The sequence below is a fragment of the Phycomyces blakesleeanus genome (genome assembly GCF_001638985.1).
Source record: "Phycomyces blakesleeanus NRRL 1555(-) unplaced genomic scaffold PHYBLscaffold_2, whole genome shotgun sequence".
Taxonomy (NCBI): domain Eukaryota; kingdom Fungi; phylum Mucoromycota; class Mucoromycetes; order Mucorales; family Phycomycetaceae; genus Phycomyces; species Phycomyces blakesleeanus.
The window spans coordinates 914,492-936,148 of NW_017265135.1; the positions used below are offsets into that span (position 1 = coordinate 914,492).

Genomic DNA, 21,657 nt, shown 5'->3' on the forward strand with positions numbered 1-21,657 from the left:
TGTATGTATAAATTTATTTAATGTATAAGCAAATAAAAAGAGTAAGAATAAAAAATTTAATATAATTTTGTTTTATTTTGAAACATATGTTTGTATAGAAAATGGCTCCTATTACTCCTAGAACCCCTAGATCTAATACTAGAAATAGTCTTACTCATGTTGCAGTTGGTTTTGTTGAGCAACATCTTGTTGTATCTGCTGTTACCCAAGAACAGTGCATGACAGAAATGTTAACTCGCCTTGATAACATGGGTGCCATGCTTGGATCCCTGGACAACAGATTTAATCAATTCATTGACGTTCATAGAAGAAACATCAAGACAGTTAGTGCAATTGCTATGTCTTTGGCATATACAAGTAGACAAGTTCTCACAGCAGTTGCCCCATCTGCTGCCCCATCTTTTGACTGAATGTCTGAAGAAGAGACAAAAGTTGCAGTTTTGGTAAATATGTTAAATCTTATGGAGTGAATAATAATCTAACATGTAGTATCTAGGTCTTGATCAGAGAAAAGATCTGGAAAAAAGACTTCAGATCTAATAATCCTACTGAGATTGCCAATAATGAAGCAAGACAAAGATTGAATGTAGATGAATGGATTGGCCATTCCAATAATGTTGTTGTTGTTGCATACTTGCAGAAGTATATCCATGCCCAACCTCAAGCTGTCAGCTTTTAGCCTGGCATGGTAGTATTGATGGTAAGAAGTAACTATAGATACTGTCATCATAAAGCACATACATTACCTGAGCAGTGCGTGAACAACAACCGCAGAGCAAGAATTTCCAGCCAGATGAAAGAGGTTATTACAAAACATGTTATTCATTTAAGATATTTTGTACTCATCTTACTATTTTTTCTTTGATTCATACTCACTGCCAGGATATCTACACTAGGTACTGGAGGGGGGTAGGCAAGGAAATGGATCTCACAGTTGAAGAAGATTTCAAGATGGCTTTTTTTGATACTATCCAAAAAGGGACTATGTTGGACGGCAAGTCTGACACAGAGAAACTTTTCTCTGAGTTCCCAGTGCGTATGTTAAAAGTTGTCTGTCCCAGCTGGAGAAGCAATAAAGTAAGTTATTTCTTGTGGTGTGATTATGGTGAAGTAGAATATTAATAAAAGAAATATAGTTCAACAAGTTTCTGGGCTTGATTGATGAAAGCATGCAATCCAATCATAAAGCAAAAGGGAATGCGAAGCTAAGAATGCCCAGGTTTTTGAGAGGAGAAATAGATGTTGCTGTACCATGTTGGCTGATTTTGTCACTGCCTTCCTAGGCAATTAAACAATATTTTTTTGCTTCACATACATACATGTCCTTTATATTTGATTTATACACAACAAGACTGAAAGTAAAAACAATAATAAATATAAATAAGAAAAGAGATAAATATATTAATAAAGAAAGTAAAATAGAATAAAATAAATAAAGTAATAAAATATATAAAATAAAGAAATATATAAAAAGAAAAGACTTAAGCATAAATTTTTTGTGGCAAAAGAATTGCAATCTTCCTATTGATATTTTGTCTGGTTTTGTAGTCAATGATTGCTACTGATAGAAATATACGATGGATGGGCAGTATACTTTGGAAATCCAATTTATAGAAGTTAGCATAATAGATTTCAATACCTTTGGATTGTCTGTGCATGTCTGATGTTGTTTTGAACCATCTAACAAAGGCAAAGATATGTTCATGGTTGTGGTTACTGGGTGCTGTGGGAGAGTTTGTGGGTATGAATGAGTGTACAAGAATGTACTAAATCTCCCCAATGTAACTATAATGGGCATTCATGCAATTTTCTTCAAACAAAGCTTGGATGTAGGAACCACGTCCATTGCTATTACATCCCTTATAAACTTGCTCTAGTATGTTAATAGACTTCAATATCTCAATATGGTTATTTACAAATGATGAACTCATCATATCATTCTTGCAATTAGAGATCATCCCGTCATTGTATGCAATCTGGTAGTAGTCAATGAGACAGTTATATTCAGGTGTTGGTATCAGTGACAAAGGTTTCTTTGCCAAATGAAATGCAGTTGGTGGGAGAGGTTCGTTGCCTTTAATCAATATTGATACGTCCAGCGTAGCAGTGATAAAGTTGGCAAGTGAAAAAGAGAATTAAGACTATGTGATTATTGTTGATGCTGTTTTTTGTTGATGTTTTGTGATTTTTTGAAATATATCCATATATGTATGAGTATCAGTAGATTCTGTAATGCGGCTGATTGTATCTTATTTATGAACATTCTCAACGAATTGACTTGCATACATCAGCTCAAATTCAGTTTTCCTGTTGGTCTTTATGGTTTTTAGAATACTGTTGTATTGTTCAAAACTGAACAACCAGTAATTGTATACAGATCTAAAGTCACGAATAGTGACTTGCAGGTGGAGGTGTAGGTGCATATTTGGAAAGATTAGATCCAAGCTGTACAATGTTTCACACTCTTAACAAAAATTCTCGAGATATTTATGGGCTGAGGCAATGTCACTTTCACAGACATTTGACATAGCTGAGATTCAACATGCTTTGACAAAAATCATCTAATTCCTAAACTTGTTCAGCAGCAAAACAAGAGTGTATATAAGACACCAAGACTTCTACTCATCAGCTTTCATATAGGGAAACCTCTTTGCGATCTTTATCCCAAGTGACATGTAATCAGATGACAACACTATCTTCTCAACTACCTTTTGCATAGCAACAAGTTTTTTATTGTCAATTATTCTATCTGCAACCCATCTCTCAATCATTCTCTTAGTAGTGCCTAAAAAAAGATTGTGCATTAGATTAACAATCGTGCAGCAGACAACATCAAAGTACTGGAGACAATGCAGTTTGGACTAGCAAACACCATTTGCAACCTTGAGACGATGTCTCTCAGCATGTGTGGTTGCATTTATTCAGATCTCTGCATCCTTACAATTGTCATTCTTAGTGCGAAAGAGTCACTTTGAGAAATCAAATCCAGAATAATCAACAGAACTCGTTTCAGCCAACCTCAAAAATTGATGCTTACACTTGTGGCATGCATTTAAACTAGTATAGGATGTGAACTCACATATTTTTTTTGCAGCAGGTATATTACAGGCAACCATGAAAAGGGCTGCTTGGATAGTAGTACCATTTGGATATTGATGAGTTTTGATGTTAATACATGTATACAGCTCTGTCAACTCATCAACCAGAGGCTTCAGATAGTTATTGATGTTAGATATGCTTGCTTCCTTGGCCCTGGCATCAATCCAACAAGGATCACATTTTCTTTCTTAAATCTAATGTTGCATGGAAGGTTGTTGATAGCAAGGTATATGGCTCCACATGAATGTGTCACCCTGTCAAATGGCTGAAAGCAGTCGATATTCAATGTGAACATCAGTGAGCACTTGGTGTACACAAATATAATTCTATCAATGTTCAACAACGATTTCCACATAGCATCATCATACACATCAAACATCATTCCATCTACCTTTAGACTACGATTCCAAGAATTAATACTGTTTTCAAATTCGGAATGATAGAAAAATATTTTCAATAATAAAACAACAGAATTGTACATGTATATCTTTGCAATTCTTGACTCTGATTCAGACTTAGGCAATGACGTTGAGCACAGGTTATTACTACCAAACTTAGTCGCAGTACAACATAATGGAACGCATTCATCACAACTGTATATCATATGACATTCATCACAGGCAGTATACTTCTTGATTCCTTTTGTTGAGCTACCAAATCCCACAAGTTGTTTGAGATCAGAAATGCTCAATGAAAGACAAAACAAATTATTAAAGAATCCCAGAATCTTATTGACAATGGAAATCAAAATCACTGTGCCTTCATCAACAACATATAATGATACAAAGAAAACAATAACAATTATAATGAAACAGTAGATAAAACTCAATTCCGAGATGGACTTGAAAGAAAAACCTTTTTTTAAAAAAAAAGAACAATTGATCAATTTTCTTTTTATTTCTCAGAGTATCTGTAGCAGTAGCATTTCAATTAGCATTAAGTTGAGTGCTAATAAGCCATATCTGAGATTAAAAGAAGTAAAAAAATGGAGGGTAAAATATTAGTTACATAATAAAAAGAGCACTTAGATAATTATACTATATGGTATAGTCTTCTTCACTAGTAAAATATATTATTATTAGATATTTTTCTTTTATTTCTAATATAAAAAGCATAAGTTAAATGTCTTCAAGAATATCAGCTTTGTAGCGAGCATAATTTTTGTGAGTTTTTGTAAGTGTTGCTATATACTATTATTTGGTTCAAAGAAAAAATAAATAAGAAAAACAATTTAAATACTCAGCAAGTTTTTAAAATGAGCATCTATTTCATTGCTCAAGGTCATAAAAATTATGGAGCATGGAATTAGATACTGTCGGAAATGCTACTGCTGCAGACCACTTTTTTGGAAAGTATTTCCAAAAAGCATTTAAATCAGAAAAAACTAAATTTAAATTCTACTGCTATGGATGCTCTCAGGGACAACATTATTTAAAATTTACTATACAAACCTTCATAATTACTTATGTCATCGTCACTCTCATCTTCTTCATCAATATCATTGCTTGCTGCATACTTATTGCCTTTAATATCAAATACAGCATCAGATTCAGAAAGAGATAAGTCTCTTATCTGAGCAGACATTTCTATCCCTTTCATGCTGTCATTCAATTCTATCAAAATGGGAACATTAGACAAAAATAATTATAAAGAATAAAAAAAGTTTTCATTTTACTAAAAATATAATCTATGTCATATTCATTACTTTTATCTTCAAAATTAATTTCATTATGGCTGACAACCTCAGATGTTTCTTTGACTACATCACTTTTTGTATTTCAATTAATAAATTGTATCGATTATTATCATATTAAAAATAGAAATAAAAATAAAAATAAAAAAATAAAAATATAATTGTTTCTTCTACATCTATTGATTTTGGCTACGCTAATCGTAAATACTTTTCTGCAAGTCACAAATATTAAAAAAGATTAACTTATTTTATATATTATAGATTTACTCCATACTTCTTTATCTGCTATCTCTTATATAAACTTAACTAAAGTAAAAAATGATTGCTGAATTGGTTTGTCTAATAAAAAGTATATCTTTCTTAATCAATTTCTTGAAAATAACACATTAACTTTTTTTTACAATATTTCTTCATTTTTTGGAAATTGCTCTCTTGATTGGCTGAATATACTGTGGCTTGCAAAAAAGTATTTATGATTAGTGTTATCCTATTGATTTGCCCTCTGATTGTAATTTGTTCATCTCTTTCATGACATTTAAGTGTTTGAGCAGACACGGTATTATATCCTTCTACTTTAATTCTGTATACTGCACAGTAGCATTTGAACTTTTTGGTTGAGATACAGCTGGGAGGCATTTTTATCAAAAAAAGGTAAATGTGTTTATGGGTTTAAAAGTAAAGAATAGAAACACAAAGTAGTTTATTTTTTATTTATTTAGGCTTAGTATTTTTCTCAGATACTACACAAGTTGCTATAACCAATTAAATTGACTACATCTCTTATCAAATATTTAATTTACAAAAACCAGCTGAGATGTAATTTTATGTTTTCTTTCACTTGAAATTAGATTTGCTCAACATGTGTGAAAGTAGACACTTTTTCTAGTGCTTATTTCATTCAAAAAAAGTTATCTATCTTTTTATTCTCTTTTTATTCTTTTATCTTTGTTTATGATTCCCAGTGAGTTTGACCAATTTTGGCTGTGTTATAGCATTAGAAGAACAACCTAGATCAAAAATGACAATAGTAAAATGTTGTACTTAATTTTGGTGATACAAGTTCTAGTGGCTTGTTCTTACAAAAGAAGCAGGAGTTAGAATGATTATTCATCAGTTTGTAATTTTAGAGATTTGTAATTAATTTAAAATAATTTGTAATATTACTAGACACTACTTAAGTATACTCAAATATGAATAATTATTTCAAAAAATATATAAGATAACCCAAATCAAAATAATAGAAATTATCTTTTTATTCTATCTCTTATTTGCTTACTTCTGTGTTATTGTTGTGGTGGTTGAAGTTGAAGAAGTTTTTAAGAGGAAGAATTCAAGATTTGAAATTAGGAACGAAGATTCATGAGAACTTGTGTAGGTTTTGTTTATTGAGAAAGATTTTGTATCAAAGTTTGACCAGGTTCCTACACTGAACTACTACTGCTATTTATATTGTTTTGGATTGGGAAAATTATATGACTGGGGTCAGGTAATCGATCCTATCTGAGCCTTAATCAGAGCAACGTGATCTTGGGATAATTAATGTATGATTAATTATATAAATGTGTGTAGTCCCAATGAAGTATTAACATCGAAAGTAAATGTGTTTATGAGTTATAATTATGCTTATAATAATCCACTGATGTATCCCATATTATAGTGATATCATCATATGAAATATAATCACTATCATGCATGCTAAACCTGTGTGTTAAATAATAAAGTAATTGGTAGACACCTTTGACTGGAATAGCTGAGGCCTTATATTATTTCCTTCAGACTTATTCTCAATTACAGCAGTAGTCAATACTCATTTACAACAGTTATTAAAGTGTCAGAGTTGACATTGGCAATCAAAATTGGAATTCACAAGCAACCAATAATGGTTGACTTTTAGGGTAAAAGATCTTGTCATTGCCGATTGGTCTTTTGTATATGTTTTAGATGTTTTAGATGATAAATATACTTGTAGAAGATAATACTGGATAACTAGCATCTAAGACATATTAATGCAGCTATTCTTTTAGCCAGAAATTAAGTATCAATTCGTATAAATAGTCAAGAAATATATTTAATAAAAAGTATTTTTATTCTTATTTAAAAACTATTCTTAAAAACTTAATGATCCCCAGTGGTATTGATTCTGTAACTTAGTTACAAGTGCCAGAAAAGAAATACCAGATCGAGACTTGACAAAAGCTTGACCAATTCGGCTATGTTTACAGTGAATTTGAAGATAGCCAAAATCAGAAACGACAAAAAGGAAGATCAACCCAGATCAAAAACAACAAAATCCGACACAAAAGCAAAAATTGAATGCCATGACCTGGAATCGAACCAGGGTCAGCGCGGCCACAACGCGACGTACTGCCACTATACTATCATGGCTAATGATGTTATTGATATGTGTGTTATAAACAGATCCGGCATTTAGCCATGTCGTAGTGTCCGGTACCAGAAGGTCAGTCTGCTCAGTGGGTTTGTCTGATAGTTTGTCTGATGGTTTGTTGTAACATGTCGTCCCGGTTATGAGAGGCTGACCTCAACGGTTTGTTGATGTGGTGCTGTGCCCTCGGTGGTAAGAGGAGAATTTTTCTGTGCACAAGAAAAATGTTGTTTCCTTTCTCTGTTCCTTCTATATACAATACTTTTTCCTTTTCTCTTGTTAATATATTCATTCACATTTTACTCATTCGAAATCATGGTCACCCATGCTAGTAACATTCCTCTTTTACAATATACACAATTCATCTTGCCGACATCTCCACACAACATCACTACTTTTATTATTATATTTTTATCGTATCTTTATTTATATATTTTATTCTTGGCTTATCGATTACTCATTATTTTATTTTTACTATATTTATTTTTCCAAACTTCTATTATCAATTCTAAATCTTGTTGACTATAAAAAAGAAGCAATTTTATTCAATAAAATATCATCCATATTCTTCAATCAGTTTCAGTAATTTTTTCTTGTTTTCTTCTCTTTGTGGTTTATACCATTTTATAACATAACTCATTGGTTCCTTGATTTTAGGAAGGTTGTTTGTCAGTTTTGGTCTTCTCATTGGTTATTACTTTTCTGTTTCATCATTCTTTTTTCATACATCTTTCTCTTTCTCTCACTTTTAACAACAATTCTATTGGTAGTTCTCTCTTTTCTTATTTGTCAACTATTGCTGCTTGCCACCTTTTACTGTATTCATCTTCTGTTCTATTCAATAATCATTGTATTTTATTTGTTAAGTGATCCATTACAATCTACAACAAATCTAATATATCACACATCAATTGTGATATAGAGTATTGTAAAAATAATCAGCTCTCAATAAAATTTTGATTGTTTGGCAGTGCAATGATGTTGCAAAATTCTTTGTAATGGTAGAAAAATTATATTCTATTTTTTTAATTTTCTAATAGCAGTCGAGGCTAGATAGAAAGCAATTTTTCTATTTGTAAAGCAAAACATTAATAAGTACAACAAAAAAGCATTATCTTATCAACAACAACTTCATGCAACCACATCTCGCATCTTATTTTCTTACTATATTTAACTAAATAAATCAGCTGGAATTAACATTATTTTTATTATATTTTCTTTACAGACATAATTATCTTCATGATTATGACTTAATAATTATTTTATTTTATTTGTACTTAATAATAGTAAAGAACAAATCATATTTAATAGATCTTCAATTATCTAACTTTTTATTAGATTTTTCAATAATTTTATTTATTTAATTATTCAACAAGTCAATTGCAAAACTATATATATCACAATACTTGCATTTAATATATATTAATTTTTTTTCATCTTATTTTCTGACAGCTAGTTCTCTTAATATTTAACACTATTGATATTTTACTTGTTTGATTATCCAAGTATATTAAGTCAAGTCTATTGAGATTGATCAATAGTACTGTTTTTTTATTATTGATTTTATTATCTTTAATTCTATATTATCTTTTGAGTTTATCTTTTTCTCTCTTGTGGAAAAGAGAGATTATTTCAATCTACAAGCTCATACAAATCTCAAAAACAGTGATACTATATCACCTGTCAATGTTTATTATAAATACAAGCATAATACAACTACTACAGTGGGATGAATGACAGTTGGGCCGAAAGTAGGCACATAACTGCCATTTTTTTGGTTGGAACATAATAAAATCTCTACTATTTGTTGTAAGATGGTAATGTCATTTGTAGCAATTTAAAAAAGTAACATGAAAACACTTTTTTGTTGCTGTACAATATTGAAAATATTGTAAAAAATGTTTGTAAGTTGTGATAACTACTTTGAGTATTGAAATATATGTTTTATTGAATATCAAAGATGTTAACAATTATTAAGATTAATAATTTTTGGAATGTGTGAACAAAATGGTAACTTAACTGCTATTTTTTATTTTTTAAACTATGTTCTTTTTTTTTAGATATTCTTTTTATCTTGATGAATTGGCAATTTGATTTTATTTAAATCACGTAATGATGTATAGAGCATATAGAGAATGAAGAGAAAAGCATAAGGTGTATAGAGAATAGAAAAAAAACTGGAGTATATAAAGAAGAAAAGAAAGATGGGACATATAGAGATTAAAAAAACATAAGAAAAAGAGAAAATTAAAAAAAGAATATAAGATACAAGGATGATATAAAAATTATAAAAGATATAAGGATATAGAGCATATAGAAAAATAAGATAAAAATAAAAAGGATTACAGAATGGAAAGATTGCCTTTAGTAATGCACATATTGTTGTTAAAGATATAATAGGGTGTGATTACATAAAACTTGTTTCCATTCAGTGGGTATTGGACGAGACCAACTTGATAACAAATGTCATTTACACTTATAACTGCATAAGTCGGTTGCATTTGGTGGCCTAGTGTATGGGTACTTTGTGACTGTTGTTTGACAATAGGTACTGATGAGTCATGGCCAGCCGCGTCATGTTCCTTCATGACTTCCACGAAAGCAAGAAAGTGTGGGAAGCCATGGAAATCTACATGCTGAAAGTAGAACTGTACTGTACTAATGAGCCAGCTGTGAACATTTACATTACGGTTGCTAAAATAAATAAATAAATAGAATGTAAGCAACTTTTGATTGTATATCAAAAAATATTATACTTACTTTCTATAGGGGCAAGTAAACATCACATAATGGTTGCCACGGCTGGTCTCGTTTTTCTTTCTTCAGTATATGCATGAGGAATATATAGTCGAGTCCATCCACAGACGTGCAGCTACAATAACAACAGAGTCACCAAACTCATGGCCATTCAAGCCTGTTGTTCTCTGGTAATATTTCAATAAAGCTTCCTTCACACTAGGGCCGCCTACACCTTCCACTGAATCATTATTCAAATTAACAAACTGATGAAATGGCTTCCACAACTGCACACCACTAGGATCATTAGGATGGTCCATGTAGCTCTCTCTTCCATATGGCTTTGGCCGAATGAGGTTGACTTCATCACAGATGCTGATTGCCATGCTAGTATAATTGTGAATTGCAAATTGCTCGACAAGAAAACTGGCGTTTTGGCCACCCTTTGATTTGGACTTTATCAATTTCAAGAAGACGCCAATTACTCTCTCCATTGAGCAAGTGGAGTAGCATTGCAGGGGGTCTTGCTGCTTGATGATATACGGTATATGGACCAAGTAATGTTGCACTGGTTGGAAAACACTATGAGACAGAGTATTATTCTGGACTTGTTGATATAAAAACGAGTGCCAGTGCTTGAAGTATCTATTATTAATATTTAAAAAATGGTAACAATCAGCTATTTGTAATGATAATATATGAGATGTATAATAACTTATGACTCCATCTCATCAAGCAATTCTGATGTCAACGTCTATTGCAAGGCAAGCATGCAACCTTTCACGAGAGATAATAAAGCTGTTTTGACAGCTCTATTTGGTAAATAAGACATGACCAAAGTGGGGACAAGGTATAAGAGAAAGTCAAGTCAGTCAACTGCGCGAGTATCATTGATCTTGGCAAATACATTGTCAAAACTGCCTTGAAATGAGGTGGGTATATATTTTTGTGAGCTGGTGATACAGTTTCCAATTGTTACAAGATCTGCTCTTGGTATATGAAAAGGGTATTTGGTGGTATTGAGGGTACTGTCTGGATGGGTATAATAAAATTTGGTTTCCTTTATGAGGGTGATGGTAATCAGGTTATACACAAGCTTTCCAATTCCTCTTGCAATTAAATGAAGTTCATCTAATACAAAAAATGATGATCCAGAGAAGGTTGAGAGTTGGGTATATATGCTTGGCTGGTATATGTTCTTCAACTATTACAAGCCGTTATTTAGTATGAAAAAAAGATGGCTAATTTAACATTTGTATACTTACAGGGTTGCCTACTTTGAAGTCTTCCAAAGGTCTTAACTGGGCAGAAATGTCATCAAAGTACATGCCATGCCATCTGTTAGTAGGGCATTTGCCTTTGGTCTCACAAAAACGGCAACCAAATAAACTTGTATGGGAACCAATGTGGGCCATATCAGCTACAGCTGGAATATTACCAGAAGCAAGCAGCAGATAGACCTTGAATCTGCAAAGCTCCACTCCATTGTGCTTGACAACCAAGTCATGTGCCTCAAGATCTTGCAATTCATTGATGATGGATATAAGAAAGGAGTCCAAATGAGTTGGCTTCTTGGGGCCAGGCAAGATTGCCAGTTGCAAAAGGTATTTGTTGGTATATCTAAGTATTTTATTAGTAACTTTTTTTTAAAAAAATGTAATAATAATAATAAATAGTAATAAATTAATTAATTACCTGATGGATGGATCTAGGTTGAATATTATGCAATGGATGATGATATATGAGTTTTTGCCTTTATTTTGATTGACAAACCCATTGGTAAAAGCCTAATGGCAATATCATTGGGATTGGAGAACAGGCCCTGCTGCACCAACTGCTTGTAATTGTCACCATCAAAAATGTCGGTTAGCTGACCAGCTACAGATTTCTGGTTTGCTCTGTAACAGAGGAGTTCTCTTGTGGCTGGATCTGCCAACATTTGAGAAAGCATATTCCCGACTGACATAAGTTTCATACTGGCAGCTGGTATCTGACTTTAATCAGGATCAGTCTTGTATCACGGTTTGCCGCAGTCAACACAAGATTCCTGGTCGTCATTAATACCATACAATTGACAACCACTAGAGCAGACATCATACTCATGGCCCTTGACACTTGACTTTGACTTGAGCAAAGCATCAACAGTTTTGCCATGGCTGATTTTAGCTCCAGGTTCTAAAAAAAAATGATATCACTACATGTTAGTGATCTGGAATAAAAGTACAAGGTAACAGAAAATATAATATTTTACCTATCATTATATCGTCATGGTCTTGGATGACAGTGTTTATAAATTGAACAATGTCTCTATATACTGCTCTAGCAATTCTATGCTGTAGCATCAATTGAGACAGATGAATACTCATCAACTCGGCCTTGATAAAAGTATTTGTACTGATTTGGCTGCTGTCGTAAATGTGAGCTTCACCCTCACTGTCCTCAAAATTACATGCGCACTTATATGAAATAGTATTATTAAGCTTCATAGACTCCATAGTATATTCTGTAATACATTATTTAGTAATTGAAAAATAAATAATACAATTACAGCTCTTTTCATTACCTGAATTGCTAACAGATTCATTTTCATTGCTAGTATCATTTTTGTCATGGTACATGTCAACATCATCCAGAATAGACTGATCAATTTCAGTCATTGTTGCTGAATCTCCTCTGTGAATTCTCTTGTGGTTTTGCAGCTTCTGGTAGTTATCAAAAAACAAGACACATTGATCACAATGATATTGCTGTGTAGATATTCTATCTCTCTGCTGACTGGCGTTGAAAGAAGACATATTGGTTAGGTTGGTGCATATGTAATATATAAAATAAAACTGCGAAAAGGATTTTGGTGCTATTCATTAAATGTAAAAGACATCTTTATATACTTTATTTTTTAACCAAAATGCTTGCGGCTCTTTTTCTTTTTCTCTCTCATAGTGATAATATAGCAATGATTACAGTAATGTCAATGCTAGGTAAAACACCTGTCAGTAAATAATTCCTGTGGTTGGAAAGATTCTTCTTCATTAATAATTATGATGTAAGTTAAAATACTTCTTGGTTGACAAGGGGGTACCATTAAAAGAGCATCAGTGAAACAGACATGTACTCTTTACTTGTGAGCAATTAGATATTCTTTGGGCTTTATAAAGAGGTATATGTATATTTAGGATAATTAACAACCAAATAATTTATATTTTTTTTTAAATAAATTATCAATTACTCTCTAATACCAAAGGCAAAGAAAAACAGCCTTCTAATAATTAACAGTTAAAAAAAAGTAGTACTGTCTAAACATATTGGTAGAAAAGACATATTTATATTATCTGTGTTGTACTAATAGTATTTTTGAGATAGTGAATATATATTTAGCTAATAGCATTATTTTCTTGTTTATGTATAAAACTTAAAGAAATAGATATAGATAATGAGGACTATAGTTTGATACTCTTTTACTGACATCATCAAGATAAGCACTACTGATTGAAAGGGGTGTTAATTGAAAATGCCAATGTGAGTTAAAGCACACCTTTTTCAAAAATGTACGTTTTCAGTCAAAAATGCCCCTTGGTAAATAATAGTAATGACAGTTAAAATTATTTTTATCTTTGATGACAGTATCAATTAAAACGCGTTTTAGTTAATAATAATAATAAGTATGATATGGACTTGAGTATCATAACATTTACTTTAATGTTGATAAAAAGGGACTAATTAACTATATGATGTTCAGATGTTATATAGCTACTGTAGAGTATATTTAAAGTTATAATTTTAACTGGTACAGAGTTTTGTCATTGAGAACTTTAACCAAATTTCATGCTATATCTGCAATATGTATAGAGTTATATTATTATATCATATACTTTAAAACGTTTAATATGTAGATGGTGCAAAGTATGAACATTTATATATATAATATTGATTTAAAGTCTAATTCATTTTATCTTTATATTTCTTATAGTTTTGTTTTATTGACACAAAAATAGACTGTATCATGTTCACATGAGCTACTGCAGACAGGTGCAGACAGGTGCATACAAGTGCATAAGCATCCCTTCTTTTATATGTTTTGTTTGTACATCTGTCTGTATTTTTTTCATATAAATAGCTATCAATTGCTTGTAATAAATTGTTGCCTTTCTCAAACTCAAATCGCTCTTATTCTACTTGTCTAAACTATCATCTTTTCTTTTCAACTCACTGCTTATAGCTAAAAAAACTTAAACATGTCCAATATTAACACAACTCTCCTCAACTCAATCCAAAATATTGAGGTTGATCTGGCTGAAATCAAGCAAGCATTGCGCAAGCTTCAAAGGCAATTCAGCAATCAATTTGCACCAGCAGTCAGTGCGAAAGATTTAACTATAATGCAATAAAGTATTATTGAGCAGAGTTGTAAGTCATATATATTCTGTGCTTAGATGTTTATTTACTTTATTAATATTGTTATACATTTTTTGTAGCTCTTGAGTGCATTGCTGAGTCTGTAAAAAGAGCCCAGCTCACAGAGTACCCTGATCAGCTCGGTAAGCAAGTAATCAATACTGGCGGCAAGTTTAAAGGAAAAAACAAAGCACAAAAATATAATCTGTTGCTTCAGATTCTTCACGAGCAGGACTGGAAGGCGCGCTGCAAAGAAGTTCCACAAGGGTAGTCTTTGCCCCCATTAGTCCCTCTTTCAGACCATGATTTGACAGTAAAAAGACTGCATCTCAAAACATTAGGCCGTACAGTAAAGCATGATATCATTGATAAAGACTATCATGTGGCCTCAAAAGAATGGAAGAATATCTCAGAGAAAAACAGGGAATACTATATGATACATTTGGAGAGGTTGGCAAAGAATGGTGGATTGCACATCCACTAATGTAAAAGAATGTAATGTGTAAGAAGCCTTCTTCAGGAAAGCTTCAAGAGTAACAACCAGACACACAAGAGAAGAATGGCAGAGAAGAACAAAGTAAGTTTATCAATTAACAAATCTATATATTGTAAACTTTAATTAACATTATTTTCTTTTATTATGCTATTGATACAGCAAGACATAAGTGATTCTTCGCTTTATTCTCCTGATATGTCAGAAACTAGTGATGTTGAGTCACCCATAATGGCAGATGTGCTGTAAGTTACCATTGTTGCTTTTTCTCATGCACTGTTAATACAAAACTAATATAAACTTCTTACTCTTTTATGTAGGTCTTGTGGTGATCCAGACACTCAGATGTTGGATTTATCACATATAAGAACATATTCATATTGGGATAGTGTAGTAGCTATCATCTTGTTAGTATAAAATATATATAAACGATTAAGTAATCAGCCCAATAATTATTACAGTTAGTACTGTAGATAATATCTTAAAGATTGTTAAGATAATTATATCATACTGCCAGGTAAACTGTGTCAGATCGATATGGAGCTAATTTAGTAGGAAGTCCTAAAGCTCTAGTATAAAAGAGAAAAGAATAGCTAAGAGCTAAAGAAGTACGATTTATGACTTGATGTCATAATTGTAACACCAACACTAGTTAAGCAGTAAATACACTCTAATAACCAAATATAGTAAAGGAAGAAAGCCTTAAGAAACTAAGACGTAATGACAAGAGCAGATTGTGTTTTCTTATAAAAAGGGACACTTTTTATTTATGAATAAAAAAAATGGATATACAGTCTCAAAGTATTTCTATATGTCTCTATTATCAAATATTTTATTTTTCTATTGTTTCGTACCTGAAATACCACATTTTTTACTTTCAATTCTCGAAATGTCTCAACAATCTGCTGTCAACTCTACTATCGTTTCTGGTGAAGAAACCACCCGTGTCAACTCTGGTGTCATTCCACCTCCTTCTGCTGCTGGTTCTGCCGACCACGATGGTGATACCGTGATGACTCCCTTGTGTTCTGAGGACGGTGCCTTTGATTCTGAAGAAGGTTCTTCTGGTTCTGATGCTGGCCGTTCTGGTTATGAGGGTGCCAATTCTCCTCGCATCTATTTGGGTAACTCTGGAGTCAGAGTTAACAACAACCTTGCCACCATGGAGATGTTGCTAGCTTCTGCTGAGGAGGACCTCAACACTAAGAAGGGCAACTACTACGCCGCTCTAGGCCACTACTTGGGTGTTTCCAAGAGGGATCCCACCTCTACTGCTGCCAAGTATGCTTCCAAGGGTGCCAAGGAAGCACAAGAACTGTTTGCTGAGGCTGAGCAAATCCTCAAGGACCTCAAGACTTCCACTGCTCCTGCGTCTAAGCCTCATGACAAGAGAAGCACTCTGGTTCCCAGTAACCTACCTTTTCTCCAGCTTCGTTCTGAGGGTCCTCTGGTGAAGGCCAACTGCGATGTGTTCGATTCGGTGTATGACTTCTGCCAGGAGTTTATCACAGTCCTGGAAGCACACTCTCTGTCCTTGGATTCCTGCTGGGAACGTCTGTTGCCCACTTGTTTGAACAAGGAAGAACGTTCTTGGTTTGAGGACAAGCTCAAAGGCAAGGCCTACAACTGGAAGAAGACCAAAAGTATTCTTCTGGATCACTATGACACGCCGTTCCGTAAGTTCCTGAACATGGGCCGTGTCTGGTGCATGAAACAAGGCAAAGGAGAGTCCGCTCGTTCTTTTGGTGCCAAGTTCCAAAAGTTCCGCCACCAGGCCTCGTTGGACGATGGTGTTCAATTGGTTCTCTGCTTCTGGTGGAATCTGCGTCTGGAAGTCCGGGAAGCTTGTCTCATTCCTTTGTCAGCCAACTATGGTACCAAGATGCCCTCAAAGATTGAGGACATCATCTCGTTGGTGAGTGTGTCAACAAGTGACTCCACTGCTTTGTTACATAATCCTGCCAATGGTACTGCCGCGTCCTCCTGGAGTTCGTTTGCTGCTCACAATGGTGCGTCCTCTCTCTCTGCTGGTTCCCACAAGGGAAAGAAAAGGTCTTTCTCTTGCGAGCGTGGTTCTCAGTCTCCCAAGAAGGCATGGGACTTCAAGAAGGCGATGAAGGATGGCATCTGTTTCTCATGCAAGGCTCCCTGGGTTAAGGGACACTCCTGTCCGGAACAGGAGAAGTACTTGACAAAGGTGTCAAGGATGGCAGTCCGCTCCTCTGCTGGTAGACCAGCAAGAGCTTCCACTGTGGTTGAGGGGAGTCCCTCGTTGTCTTGGTCAGAGTACCAAGACAACACTAGTGCTCTGGCCAAGATGGCATTAGATTGTAAGTACAATCTGAAAGACATGGTTATTAAAAGAGATTTTAAGAACATGAGCACTAATATTACCTTTCCTATTTTGGCAAATAATTCTATTAGAACCATCTCCTTGTTGGACTGTGGGGCCACGTTCAGTTCGGTGGACAAGAATTTTTGCTTGAAGAATGGAATAGCCATTAGTTACATCAATCACATTAATAAAGATTTGTTGAACAAAAACAATGTTCATAAGTATTTTATTCGTTTGGCTGATAGCAATACCCAGATTAAAAGAATCGGTACTTGTGTGATCAGTGTAACTTGCAATAGTAAGACTATTCAACGCGAGTTTGAAGTGATGAATTTAACTAATAGTCATGAGTATGATTTCAGTATTGGTACTGATTATATGTCTTCTCTTGGTATTGGTATTTATGGTTTACCTTTATCATATGATGATGCTGATTCAAGTGAGGAACGTAGAGAAGCCAATAGACGCTTCAACAGTAAGAGTGATCTTCTTGAATCCATTGAGAGAGAAAATGAACGAAAGGAAAATAATCCGGCTGTAGGTCCCAAACAGTTTGAGGATGCTATGGATTATATTCGACCGTTCATTAAAGACAATCAAGATATTCCTAAGGGTTCATTTTGTACTATACCTGAAAGTGTTGTATGTTTGGACACCCCAGAAAATGCTACGGCGTTCAGAAGCCCTTATCCCATTCCTTACAAGATGCAAGGTGTAGCGGATGAACAGGTGAAACAATGGCTGGACAATGGTATAATTGAAAGAGCGTCTGCAAACACACAATGGAATACGCCTTTGACTGTTGTCAAGAAGACAAACGGTAAAGGAGAAATTACTGGATATCGCGTTTGCCATGATCCCAGATTAATTAATTGCCTGTTGAAGTCAATTGATCGTATGCCTTAGCCATTGATCGGTGAATTGTTTGAAGATTTAAAGGGTGCGAATATTTATTCCACTCTGGATTTGAAATCTGCGTTTAATTCTTTGAGGTTGAACCCAAAGGACACACACAAACTTAGTTTCACATGGCGTGGTGTACAGTACAAACCTATTGGTACAGTGTTTGGTATAAAGCATGTCAGTTCACAATTTCAAAGAACTATGAGTATAGCTTTGGAAGGACTATCTTTTGTACGGTTTTTTGTGGATGACATTGTTTGCGCAAGCAAAACGTTCGAGGAACACAAGGAACACTTGAAGCAAGTGATTGAGAGATTAACAAGGGTCAATTTGAAGTTGAATCCGAAAAAATGTCATTTCTTTCAGAAAGAAATTTATTTGCTTGGTTTTCATATTTCACCTGAAGGAATTACAATGGACCGCAGAAAACTTGTTAATGTTCTTGAATTTCCTCAACCAAAGACGGGTAAAGATATCCAAAGTTATTGTGGGTTGAGCAACTATTTTAGAACGTTGATTCCGAATGTATCTTCCATTATGTCGCCACTAGATTCATTGAGAAATGAAAAGTCGATTACCCATTTATGGACAGATAAGCATCAAACTGCATTTAATAACTTGAAAAAAGCACTTTTGAGTGATCTGGTGTTGTCGTACCCAGATATGAACTCTCCTTTTAGTATCAGCTGTGATTCATCTCTTATTGGTATTGGTGCAGTGTTGTATCAAGTCAAGGATGGCAAAAAAAATATATTTCTTTCGTGGCTAAGAGCTTATCCCAAAGTGAAAGAAAGTATTCTGCGACCAAAAGAGAATTACTAGCGTTAGTATTTGCACTCAAGCGTTTTCACAAGTATGTCTATGATTCTCACTTTACCTTGTACACGGATCACAAGGCATTGACATATCTTCACACCCAACGTGTTGCGAATCTGATGATGATCGCATGGATGGACACGATTTTACAGTATGACTTTAAGATCGTTCATTTGCCTGGTGTTTCGAATGTGCTTCCTGATGCGTTGTCACGTTTATCTGAAGAGACTGAAACATTATCAAATGAACTGGGTGGGGATAGTGTGGTTAGATCCATCATGAGAAATAGTGCTGTCACTATGGAACCGCTACCAGACATCTTGAGTGGTGAGTACTTTACTCCTCCCACAGAAAATGAAAGGAATAAGTTATTAGTTGAAGAACATTTGAAAGGTCATTTTGGTGTAGAAGCTATACTACATGCCTTAAAGAGAAAAGGTATCTATTGGACCAGCTTGAAGAGTCAAGCAAATGATCTTATACAATCGTGTATACAGTGTCAACGTCATAATATCACAAGAAAAGGTTACAATCCTTTAAGACCTGTGACTGCAACACTTCCTGGTGACAGTTGGGGAATAGATCTGGCTGGGCCATTTACAACGTCGACTAGAGGAAATGAGTACTTGTTAGTGATGATAGACATCGCAAGCAAATTTTATGTATTGCATACCATACCTGATAAAAGGGCAGCTACGATTGCGTTACAAGTACTGGACGTCATTAGTACATGGGGTCCGATGAGAAAGTTGCAGAGTGATTTTGGATGGGAGTTTGTGAACTCGCTGATGACATGTATAAAAGAGAATGTTGGTTTTGAACATGCATTGATTTCGCAGTACCATCCTAGAGCTAATGGTGCAAGTGAAAGAGCTGTCCAGTCGGCAGTGAACACCATTAAAAAACAAATAGTTGGTAATGTCGCTGATTGGGATCAGAAGGTGCCATCTGCGCAGTTGTTTTTGAATAGCAAGTATAATGCTAGGACTAAGAGTACGCCATTCTCGTTAATGTTTGGAAGGAATCCAAATGACTTTGTCGATTTTAGTAAAGAAAAGGATAGTGCAACTGCTGAACAGATTCAGAAAGAGTTGCAAGAAAAAATTAAAAGAATGACTGAGATAGTCTACCCTGCCGTGTTTGAACACGTAAAGCATGTCACAGAAAAGCAAAAGGAACGCTTTGATGGAAGTCACAAAATGATAGATCTGGTTCCAGGAACCACGGTAATGATTTTGGTGACAGAAAAACAGAATAAATTAGATCCGAAGTATAAGGGATTCTACACTGTTGTTAGAAAGACTGCTGCCAATACTTATGTATTGAAAAATGAAAAGGGATTTTTAGAACCAAGGAATTATCCTCCTTCTTTATTGAAAAAAGTTTCTGACAAGGTATTAGAGCAAAAGAATGACTTTTTTGAAGTCGAAGCAATTATTGGGCACATAAAAGATGACAAGAACAATTATTTGTATAGATGCAAATGGTTGGATTATGATGAGTCTCACGATACCTGGGAGCCAGAGGATCATTTTACCGATCCTAAGTTCATAAAGGAATACTGGCAAAGAATTGGTGAAGCTCCAGAAGGTATCAAAGACATCAATAAGGCCAATAAGAAATTATTAAAGGATATGAAAGTTGCATATTCCGCACCTAAAGAAAATTCAGGTACTAAAAGGAAGAATTATGCAAAGACAGCTTATCAAAAGAAGAAACACAGTAAGGTCTAAATAAAGAGTTATTTAAGTACCACAGTACTCGTTTAAAATAAAAAAAAAAAAAAGAATAAGCTGATCAGAAGAATTGCATAGAGTACTTGAACGGTATTTAGTTAATACCTGGGTGGGGATAATGTGGTGATCCAGACACTCGGATGTTGGATTTATCACATATAAGAACATATTCATATTGGAATAGCGTAGTAGCTATCATCTTGTCAGTATAAAATATATATAAACGATTAAGTAATCAGCCCAATAATTATTACAGTTAGTACTGTAGATAATATCTTAAAGATTGTTAAGATAATTATATCATACTTCCAGATAAACTGTGTCAGATCGATATGGAGCTAATTTAGTAGGAAGTCCTAAAGCTCTAGTATAAAAGAAAAAAGAATAGCTAAGAGCTAAAGAAGTACGATTTATGACTTGATGTCATAATTGTAACATTGACACTAGTTAAGCAATAAATACACTCTAATAACCAAATATAGTAAAGGAAGAAAGCCTTAAGAAACTAAGACGTAATGACAAGAGCAGATTGTGTTTTCTTATAAAAAGGGACACTTTTTATTTATGAATAAGGACAACTTATAGACAGTCTCAAAGTATTTCTATACATCTCTATTATCAAATATTTTATTTTTCTATTGTTTCGTATCTGAAATACCACAGGTCTCCTCCACTCACAGCAAGTGTCAAGCCTGCTCGCAAGAGAAGCCAAAAATCATAGTTTGGCTGCTGTGATTGGCTGAGTTTGATTTTTTTAGTCTGTCTTTAGTGCATTTTTTTTTCTTATCTCGTCATTTTTCTTTTTATGTTTTTTATTCCTTTTTTCTTTTATATAAAAAATTTATTGACCTCTTTCATATGATTGCTAATGTTGTGATTACAAGAATTTGAGGCTAATGTACAGCATCTATAATTCTGCTACATTCAAATATAAAAGAAAATAGTATATAGCCTTTTTTTTGAGAGAAAAATTAATAGTAATATTTTTGTACTGATATATTATATTTGGAAATTGTTCTATTATATGTAAGTATATTGAGTAGAATAAACACTTTGAGCTTTCTAATAAGA

At 33.8% G+C, this 21,657-nt stretch overlaps 7 protein-coding genes and 1 non-coding gene across 8 annotated transcripts; 2 read left to right on the forward strand and 6 right to left on the reverse strand.

Annotated features, from left to right (window-relative positions):
* Positions 1-20: 20 nt before the first annotated feature.
* PHYBLDRAFT_162428 (hypothetical protein) lies at positions 21-1,283 on the forward strand (the record flags this gene model as incomplete). The annotated part of the gene is made up of 5 exons (XM_018434620.1): positions 21-41; positions 99-323; positions 497-667; positions 883-1,077; positions 1,137-1,283. The coding sequence occupies 5 exons, from the start codon at positions 21-23 to the stop codon at positions 1,281-1,283; spliced, it is 759 nt and encodes a 252-aa protein (XP_018297394.1).
* Positions 1,284-1,766: 483 nt separating this feature from the next.
* On the reverse strand, positions 1,767-2,423 carry PHYBLDRAFT_162429 (hypothetical protein; the record flags this gene model as incomplete). The annotated part of the gene is made up of 2 exons (XM_018434621.1): positions 1,767-2,074; positions 2,279-2,423. The coding sequence occupies 2 exons, from the start codon at positions 2,421-2,423 to the stop codon at positions 1,767-1,769; spliced, it is 453 nt and encodes a 150-aa protein (XP_018297395.1).
* A 788-nt stretch (positions 2,424-3,211) lies between these two features.
* On the reverse strand, positions 3,212-5,428 carry PHYBLDRAFT_58407 (hypothetical protein; the record flags this gene model as incomplete). Its single annotated transcript, XM_018440313.1, has 4 exons — positions 3,212-3,954; positions 4,551-4,712; positions 4,805-4,858; positions 5,194-5,428. 4 exons carry the CDS (start codon positions 5,426-5,428, stop codon positions 3,212-3,214), a joined length of 1,194 nt encoding a protein of 397 aa, XP_018297396.1.
* Positions 5,429-7,106: 1,678 nt separating this feature from the next.
* PHYBLDRAFT_t48 lies at positions 7,107-7,177 on the reverse strand. The gene has a single exon. It is a non-coding gene; the product is annotated as a tRNA-His (tRNA).
* Positions 7,178-9,517: 2,340 nt separating this feature from the next.
* PHYBLDRAFT_162431 (hypothetical protein) lies at positions 9,518-10,405 on the reverse strand (the record flags this gene model as incomplete). Its single annotated transcript, XM_018434622.1, has 3 exons — positions 9,518-9,869; positions 9,936-9,991; positions 10,052-10,405. The coding sequence occupies 3 exons, from the start codon at positions 10,403-10,405 to the stop codon at positions 9,518-9,520; spliced, it is 762 nt and encodes a 253-aa protein (XP_018297397.1).
* Positions 10,406-10,779: 374 nt separating this feature from the next.
* PHYBLDRAFT_58409 (hypothetical protein) lies at positions 10,780-11,850 on the reverse strand (the record flags this gene model as incomplete). Its single annotated transcript, XM_018440314.1, has 4 exons — positions 10,780-11,115; positions 11,177-11,531; positions 11,607-11,619; positions 11,685-11,850. 4 exons carry the CDS (start codon positions 11,848-11,850, stop codon positions 10,780-10,782), a joined length of 870 nt encoding a protein of 289 aa, XP_018297398.1.
* A 78-nt stretch (positions 11,851-11,928) lies between these two features.
* Positions 11,929-12,706, reverse strand: PHYBLDRAFT_58410 (C2H2-type zinc finger transcription factor; the record flags this gene model as incomplete). The annotated part of the gene is made up of 3 exons (XM_018440315.1): positions 11,929-12,086; positions 12,163-12,414; positions 12,475-12,706. The coding sequence occupies 3 exons, from the start codon at positions 12,704-12,706 to the stop codon at positions 11,929-11,931; spliced, it is 642 nt and encodes a 213-aa protein (XP_018297399.1).
* Positions 12,707-14,143: 1,437 nt separating this feature from the next.
* PHYBLDRAFT_162434 (hypothetical protein) lies at positions 14,144-20,933 on the forward strand (the record flags this gene model as incomplete). The annotated part of the gene is made up of 10 exons (XM_018434623.1): positions 14,144-14,263; positions 14,312-14,315; positions 14,384-14,570; positions 14,678-14,788; positions 14,814-14,880; positions 14,959-15,041; positions 15,241-15,313; positions 15,599-17,860; positions 20,407-20,572; positions 20,899-20,933. 10 exons carry the CDS (start codon positions 14,144-14,146, stop codon positions 20,931-20,933), a joined length of 3,108 nt encoding a protein of 1,035 aa, XP_018297400.1.
* Between the last annotated feature and the right edge of the window lie 724 nt (positions 20,934-21,657).